Here is an 8,599-nt window from a genome sequence, read left to right as displayed (position 1 = left end):
GGCGTACTCGTAATGCATGCACACTTAAAGCCTCAAGAGTGCCAGCCAAATGGCATGACAGAGATGGATACAGCAAGATAGAGGCGGCCACAGCCAGCGAGCTGAAGGGATGCAAGCCCCACTCATTTCATCTCATCTCATCCCAACTCGACTTTACTCTACTCGACTGCAAGGGATAGGGATAGGGGCAGAAAAGCTTAGCAAAATACTTTCATAATAATCTTTATGGCACAACGAGAGGGAAAAAACAAGCCCTGCACGAAAAATGGGCAAAACTGTTACCAAAAAATGAGGCAAAAAACACACGGTTAAACGAGCTGGGGGCTTGGGCTGGGGCTGGGGCTGGGGCTGGGGCTGGGGCTGGGGCTGGTCGTGCTTGTCGACGTACTAGTACGTACAATGGAAAAGGGCAACCGAATGGAAACGACTGAGACTGGGGGCGGACGCTGACGCTGTACACTGTTATTTGGTTGCATGGTTTTGTTGCTCTGCGTACTCCATTTGTTTGTTTTTTTATAAACTAAATGTATGCTTCACTCTTGTCCCAGCCAGAGCCACAGCCACATACCACCGCCCCCGATGAAAGCACCGGAATGGAAGTGAAAAATGCATTGACATTTTCAGGTTGGCCGTGCCTTGAGGGCTTAAGGAACGCTATCGAATCGTCTGATCCGCCCTAGGTATTGTCATACCACAAAAGTTAACAATTTTCTTGGAAATTGGCAATGCCCATGGAAATGGGAGCTTCGCACCAGCCGATTCCCGCAATGACCGCAATAGCCGCTCAGTCGCCTTTAGCCTCAGTCGCCCAAGCGATCCTTTAAAGATCGGGTTCCCCGAATGCCAGCTTTTGGTCAGTGTAGCTGGCGTGTAAACACTTGGGTTACGCCCTCCATTCTACCATTTTGTTTGCTCTGCCAAATGCTAAAAGCAAAGTTGGATTATTTACATATGTACATACAAATATATGGTATGGGAGTGTGTATACTAGTAATACACACGAGTCCCGAGCAGCGCCCCTGTGTCCGTGTGTGGCCCAAAAGTTGAATGTGCTTCGCCTCGACCCGAAAGTCGCCACCACACCCTTAGAAAGGTGAGTTTTATATGCAATAATTTTTCTTTTTTGCCCGGCAGTGGGCGCAAGCCAAGAAGTGGGGGGGCTGGACGTGAACCTGTGCGCGTACAAGTATGAGCTGGAGATGGAGCTGGCGCTGGTGCCGTGCTGGTGCTGGATTTAATAAATTCTAATGTTTGCTTACCTTGCCCGAAAGGCTTTCAACCCGAAACCGCACCCACACATGTGGTGCAGAGAGAGGGTAACAATGTAAGAGCTGGTGGTGCCAGGAGGAGCCAGGAGTTGCTCGGCGCCACAGCAGATTTACTTTTATTGCAAATTGCAATCCTGCACGCTCCCCTACCCCCCCTCTGTCCCCATGCAGCTCTTATGGTTTGCTCCACATCGTTCCGTCCGCCTGATATAGACATTTGGATGAATGAATAGACAGATACACAGAGGGACTGTGTAGGAGTGGTACACACTGACAGACAGCCCCATCTCTGGACCTGGAGGCTAATGTGCAACTGGATACGGCATGTGCATCGCATTTGCATCTGCATATGATAGCCTCGGTGCACGGCAGGTACAGTGACAGCCAGCACTGATGGACAGAACTCACACATGTACTCGTACTCGTTCAACATGTGATCTGAAAGGCAGAAATGAAATTTTGAAAAATTGTGGACATAAATAGTAAATAAAATTGTATACAAGAGTAAAGCAAAGTAGAGAATTCAGTTAAAAACCGCTACTGTCAGTATTCCCACTAACTGGCCAAAGAGGATGGCAATATGTATTCCTCCGTTTGGTAGTTGCTACTGAATGTGTGTCCATTTAATGGTTTATATGCACAGACATGGGTAGATTGACTTGTGGACGTGTGGAGTTTTAGGGGGCACCGAAGCGTTTCCGCCTCTCACATATCACACACTCTTCATAAAGCAGCTATAAAGCAGGAGTATTCCCTTTAATAATAGACAAAGCTCTCTTGTGGGCAGCCTCCACTGTAGCTGTGAGTAAATGGAGCCAAATGAAGTCATGGTTCAATTAAAAAAGGCATTTCTTAATTTTATTTTCGGTCTGAATGGGGGAATGGAATATAGAGCTTTTCCAGCAAATTAACTCAGGTTCCCCCTGCTTATTTTGACTAGGCCAAAATGACTTCTTACGCCACTTTACTAATGCCTGCTCTTAGCGGAACCACTGCCAGAATTGCCACCATCTGCGGGAGCGAGATTTGGGGCGAGCGGGCGGTGGTATAGATTGCGGTGGCGTCATGGGTAGCATTGGCGGCTCTTCATCGGCCATGTCATCGACGCGGTCCTGCGTGGCACGGATCACGCAGTTGCGGTACAGCTCCATGGCATCGAAGCACCTACAGGCCTGCTGGCGGTGTTGGCGGAGGCAGCGAGTCATCTTGCTGGCAGCCTCTAAGCATGGTCTCTCCTCGACTTCCGTCAGATGATTTTGCGCCTGGATGAGCAGTCGATCGAACTCCTGGTGGATGGCCTCGGCTGGTCTGAGGCACGCGAATTTTTCAATTTAATGGAGCTGGGTGAGAGGTGTCTCCGCTGGTACTCACAATCGTTGGATATTCCGACTGCTGCTCATCACTTTGCTCGACTTGGATCTGGTCAGCTTCTGACTGCTGGGCTTGGGTGAGAGCGAATGTGGCCTGGTCTCGGCCACCTCCCGTGGAGCTGCCTCTGTAGCATTTTCCGACTGCTCTGTGGGGAGACTTGCTTGGGGGCTGGTTGTACCTAACATGGCGCCCATTCTGGATGATCGACAGAGCGACTCGTCCACTTTGTAATTTCGTTTGCTAACTCAAATGGGCTTCGAATATGCTTTGTCAGCGAAGTGGAATTTTAATGAATGGAAATTTGAAAGTTCGAAACTAAAGCAAAATAAAATTAACTATAACTATCTGTGACACCTCCCAAACGGCTCGATCGATTTTTATAAAATTTATATTTTTTTTATATTTAGTATTTAGTATATTAAGAATCCAACGAGATAACGAAAATGTGCGCGTGAGAATGTCGCAGTTGCGTCAAAAGTGGTATCGGTTGTTACTCGCAATATCGCACTTCTGACTCATGAACGTTTCGACGGGACAAGTTGGATTCATTTCATGGATTCACCAAGTGAAGGGGACCGCATTGGCCATTGGATCATATCGAATTGCAGAAACTTTATTGGATGAGGAACTAAAGCTGCGTCTGAATATTTAAAATACCCCAGAGGCAGTGTGCAACACTAAAAACAATTGCACATAGCCACAGCGATGAAACAATGAAAAATTATGCACTTTGGCAACCAAACATTCTCTTGAGGCGTTTAACAACACATTTAAAACAAGAACAAATTATTCGGCGGGACTCTGTTACTCCATTCATGTGATTTCAGAGAAACACTTCTCGTCATTCCTCGTTCATCTTACGCCGATGGGATAAACGCTTACTCAAAAATCAGGCACATCTGGCAGAAAGAGTCGTTTTGGCAGAGGAAAATGTGAAGGTCGATGATTTAAACTTCAAGATACAGCAGTTTTTCCAGGCGAATTGGTATTATACAAACTGATCGATTAAGTCTGCGATGAGAACGAAGGTATGAATTATCCCCGAAGGCTGTGTAAAATGGCACGCGATTGGTGATTAAAAAATTGATGAAAAACATTGTTGAAGCAACCATTTTAAATGGCAAATTCAGAGGCGAACATTTTTTGCTACAACGCATTCCAATAATTCCAGCAGAGGTGCAAATTGATTTCAGACGCGTTCAAGTTCCAATTATATTGGAATTATATGTCTAGCTTTGATTGGTCCTCATGAGTGGCGTGATTCTAAAGAATCGATTTCTCGAGAGTGGCGTGATTCTAATGTTGATGAAACAATGTGGTCCATTGTTTATATTATGGGGGGCCCTAGCTTGGAGTATGGGAAGAAACAGTTATTGATTCTTGAGTGGGGTCCTGTTACTTGTGTGGATGGGGTGGATGAATTGTACATAAACATAATGTGTATGGGATGTGGGGAATTATGGATATGTCACTCCCCCAACGTTTGTTATTAGCCTGTCCCTAGGCGATTACCCTCGGGTATAGTGACGGGGTGTCAAGTGCGGTGGCTGAGGTTGGTTCCTCTTCTGCTTCTATTATAGGGTTAATACATTTAACCGTGACTCTTTTAGAAGTTTTCTTAAATTTAACAGCTACATAACTTAGTAGTACTAATATAATTATGACAAATGAAATTAGTAGACTTATTTGTAATAGGTTACTATATTTGGTGTATTGCATAATTATTTCATTAGTTTGGACATACGACAGTGGTTTTATTTTAGCTATGTTGTTGTTGACATAAACATTCTGGGCAAAATCTAACATTGTGTTTGATATTGTAAATTCATTTAATTGGATTGAACAGTTGTAGATTTTTGTAATGGTATTTCCTTCCGCTATGATTTCTTGGTTTACACAATTCTGGTTTAGCGTTGTTTTTGGAAGATTCGTATCGGAAGGATCGTATGTCATATCTGTTAACATGTTATTTAATTCGTCTGGATACGGAACGATTTTATAGATTGGTACTTTTGTAATGTCTTTGGGAATGTTGGAAATTATTAGAATTTCGTTGGTATCGGATTTTAGCCATGTGGAGGTTTTTATATTTAGTATTTTCTCAGAATTTATTTGTTCCAGGTAGTCTTGTTTTAATAATTTTGGATTAAATATATCGAGCCTAGTTAATTGCATACCTAGTTCTATATCTTCGATATATTCTGTGAAATGTTGTAGATTGAATATCAAAATTTCTATTTGTTGATTCCTGTCTTTTTCTTCATTTAGTTTGTTTATGACGTTTATTCCGCTATTAACTGCATCTATTACCAAATTTAGTTCATTCATTTGAATGCTATGGCTGGCTAAATTTTCTATTTTTTGTTCCAAATCGACTTTATCTTCCTGATCTAGTGTTCCAAAGAGATATTTGTAGGCTGTTCCTACTATATTGATTAGGCCTCTTTTATTTCTTTTGGTTATTTTTAGCCCGTTCATTTCTCTTTGCAATTTGTCTACTAGATATTTTATTTGGATTATGTCCTGGAATTTAGTGGCTTACATTAATAAATTTTGGTATAGTTCTTCGGTTTTAGTTACATTAACAGTTAGATAATGGTATTCGTAATTGATAGGTATGTTAATCGATCCAGTTTTGAATATCATATATCCGTTTTGGGATTTTATAGGATTTATTTCTATGTTTTGGCCCTGTGCCATTACGATGGTAATTATGAGGAAGATGAGGATTTTAATTGTGTTGAAGTTCGCCGATTCCATTAACTTCCTCGGTTTTTCTGGAATTATTATATTTGCTTCTATTAGATTTCTTCTTTTTCTTGAATTTTGATTTATAATGAGTTATTTTCCTACCCCTATTCTTTTCTTCATAATGTTTTTCGTCTACCTGTCTAATTTCGCCCGTCCTTTTGAAAGGATTTGTTACCTTAGACTTAACTAGAGGTGATAGTTTATAGCGGGTATCTACTTCATATTCTATGCGGTTTTTATTTAATTGAGTGATTTTATTCACTTTATTTAGTTGGGTGTCATAATCAGGTGAGCCTGCATAAATGAATATATCAGCTGGTGTCCTATTTGTGGTATTATGTTTGGTTTTATGATTATAAGTATAAAGAATTAATTCAAACTTCGTGAATCTATCTTCTGGGTTATTCTAGCTAGATATTATTCTTAATTTTTCATTTACTGTTTTATGAAATCTTTCTACGTCAGATATTCCATTTTTGCTGGAAGTGATCTCTATTTTGACGTTTTCCGCATTCAGCCATGCTTGCAATGCTGTGCACATAAAAGCTGAATCTTTATCGGCTTTGATTTCAATTGGTTTGCCCATCTCGTTAAAAACTTTCATGATGGCTCTTTTTGCTTCTAACCAGTCACGACTTTTTACTTCTACAAGAGTGGCAAACTTCGAGTATACGTCAATACATGATAGGAACTGTTGGTTACCAACCATATAGAAATCTATGACGTATTTCTCTCTGATGTTCAGTATTTCCGGTGTAGTTTCGAATGCCAACTTCGTATTTCTATGCTCTGTTTTGGCAATATTACAAGTAGGACATTCGTTTATGATGTTTTGGATTAGTTTTTGATAATCCGGGTAATAGTATTTTCCCCTAAACCAATTGACGGTTTTCTCTATCCCTGGATGGAGTAAGCCTTTATGATTCTTTAATATGGTTTCTTTAAATTCAGCGTAATTCTGAATATCTAGGAGTTTCGTGCTTGATTTAATAGCTTTGGTTATATTGTTAGAATTAATGATTTCTAAATAGGCTTTTTGGAATGGAGGAAAATCTATTTCGTTATGGAAATATAATGCGCTCTTTTTGGTGCATAGATATTCCTTTATTATATCCTTCGCTAAGGTGTTAGTCATTTCCTTATACGTGATCTTGATGATTAGCTTGTGAAAATAACGAATTGTTTCTACCTTATCTTCATTGTTTTTTATTAGCTCAATTTGCCGATTGTAATAGTTAATTGGTCTTTCCGTGATAGCAATGTGATTTAGATTGTCTTCCTGTGCGCTATGTACAGTTGCACCAACGCTATTGGAAGCTTCTCCAAGGAGATTTTCATTAATCTTTACCCTTGATAAGGCATCAGCTACATGATTTTCTTTGCCTGGTAGATATTTCATTTTAAAATCAAACTCATTCAGTTTTATTTTCCACCTTTGTAATTTCATATTTGGCTCCTTGAGGTTGTTCAACCAAATCAAGGGCTTATGATCGCTTTGTATCTCGAATGTTCTACCGAACAGGTATGAACGGAAATACTTGGTTGCCCATACGATCGCTAATAATTCCTTTTCGATGGCTGAATAGTTTATTTCATGTTCATTTAGGGTTCTGCTAGCGTAGCAGATCGGTTTGTGTTCTTGTGACAAAACCGCTCCCAATGCTATGTTACTAGCGTCGGTTGTTACCGTGAACATTTTGTCAAAGTCTGGGAACGCAAGGATAGGGTCTGAGGTGATGAGTACTTTTAGTCTCTCAAATGCCTCGACGTACTTTTCTTCCTTGGGGTCTATGACAGCTCCTTTCTTTAGTTTGAGTGTCATGGGTTTTTCTATGTTTGCAAAATTAGAAATGAATTTCCTGTAGAACCCGCACAGACCTAAGAATGACTTTATTTGTTTAGTCGTTTCTGGTATTGGAAATTTGACAATGGCAGAGATTTTGCCTGGATTTGGTACTATTCCTTCAGTAGTGACTACATGACCTAGGAATTCAGTTTCCTTTTTCATGAATTCACATTTATCCATTTGTAGCTTCAAGTTGGCGTCTCTCAACTTTCCAAATACTCTCCTTAGTGACAACAAGTGTTCTTCCAATGAAGTGGAAAATATAATGATGTCATCTAAGTATACAAAGCAATCTTTGAAGATTAACTCTTCTAGCAGATTGTTCATACATCTTTGGAAGGTAGCTGGGGCAGTGGTTAGCCCAAAGGGCATACGAGTGAACTCGTAATGTCCATGCTTAGTGGAGAACGCAGTTTTGGGGATTGAACTAGGTTCCATGGGTATTTGATGGAAACCTTTTGCTAAATCGATTGTCGTAAAATACTGACATTTACCTAGCTTGTCTAGGATTTCATCCATTCGTGGAGTTGGGAATTTGTCCTTAACTGTTATTTCATTTAGACTTCTATAGTCTACTACCATTCGATATTTTTGCTTTCCTGAAGCATCTATCTTCTTCGGAATCATAGATATGGGCGAGCAGTAAGGAGAATTCGACTTTCGAATTATTCCCTGCCTGATCATATCTTTGATTTGCTGGTTTACCTCCTGATCATGTATCTGGGCATATTTGTATGGTCGTCTGTAGACCGGGTCTTCATGTTGAGTTTTGATCTCGTGCTTGATTGTACTTGTGAAAGTCAAATTGTCACCTTCTCTGTACTGCACATCCTTAAACTCATATAAGACCTTCTTTAACTCTTCCCTCTCTTCGTCGTTTAAGTGTTCCAATCTTAATTGATTACATTCCCTTAATTCACTGTCTAGAGCGGAAGCGAAGTATTGATCTCCCTCTGGAGATGGGTCAAGGCACTTAGGTGCGATCTTCTCTTCTTTTGTAGAGGGATCAGTGCACTTCTGTGCGGTCTTGCCGGCTTCAATAGCTTCTCCACTCTGAATGATTGGGTACGACCTAGCTCCTAGTGTTACAGTGTCATTTCTGTAATCGATGACGGCTTTACTTGCCATCAAGTATTCTCTTCCTAACAAAATATCATAATTTTTGGAAAAGTTATGTATGTAGAACTTTTGTTCGGACGGACATGTTTTGTTCGCATTCCTCATTATACTCTTAGTTAAACGGACAGGTCCATTGATGGTATGGACCGTAAGGTTATCGTCTTTTATCTCGGAATCTGTATTATTTTCTTTCATGATGTTGATCGATGGTCCCGAGTCAGCGATACACCTTAATATTCTTTTA

General features: G+C 40.6%; 1 protein-coding gene across 1 annotated transcript; it reads right to left on the bottom strand.

The window, feature by feature from the left end:
• Positions 1–2,096: 2,096 nt before the first annotated feature.
• Positions 2,097–2,992, bottom strand: LOC108151676. Its single transcript, XM_017280422.2, has 2 exons — positions 2,640–2,992; positions 2,097–2,576 (listed from the first exon to the last, which is right to left on the bottom strand). Exons 1-2 carry the CDS (start codon positions 2,831–2,833, stop codon positions 2,249–2,251), a joined length of 522 nt encoding a protein of 173 aa, XP_017135911.1. The 5' UTR covers positions 2,834–2,992; the 3' UTR covers positions 2,097–2,248.
• Positions 2,993–8,599: the final 5,607 nt, after the last annotated feature.

The sequence above is a fragment of the Drosophila miranda genome, chromosome XL, assembly GCF_003369915.1.
Source record: "Drosophila miranda strain MSH22 chromosome XL, D.miranda_PacBio2.1, whole genome shotgun sequence".
In the NCBI taxonomy this organism is placed as follows: Eukaryota; Metazoa; Arthropoda; class Insecta; order Diptera; family Drosophilidae; genus Drosophila; species Drosophila miranda.
Note: the sequence above shows the minus strand (reverse complement) of the source record. Positions and strands in the feature narration are given on the sequence as shown.

Coding starts and splice junctions, on each gene's coding strand:
- LOC108151676 (XM_017280422.2), bottom strand. CDS start 2,833: ATGGGCGCCATGTTAGGTACAACCAGCCCCCAAGCAAGTCTCCCCACA. Junction 2,577..2,639: donor AGTCGGAATATCCAACGATT/GTGAGTACCAGC, acceptor CGCGTGCCTCAG/ACCAGCCGAGGCCATCCACC.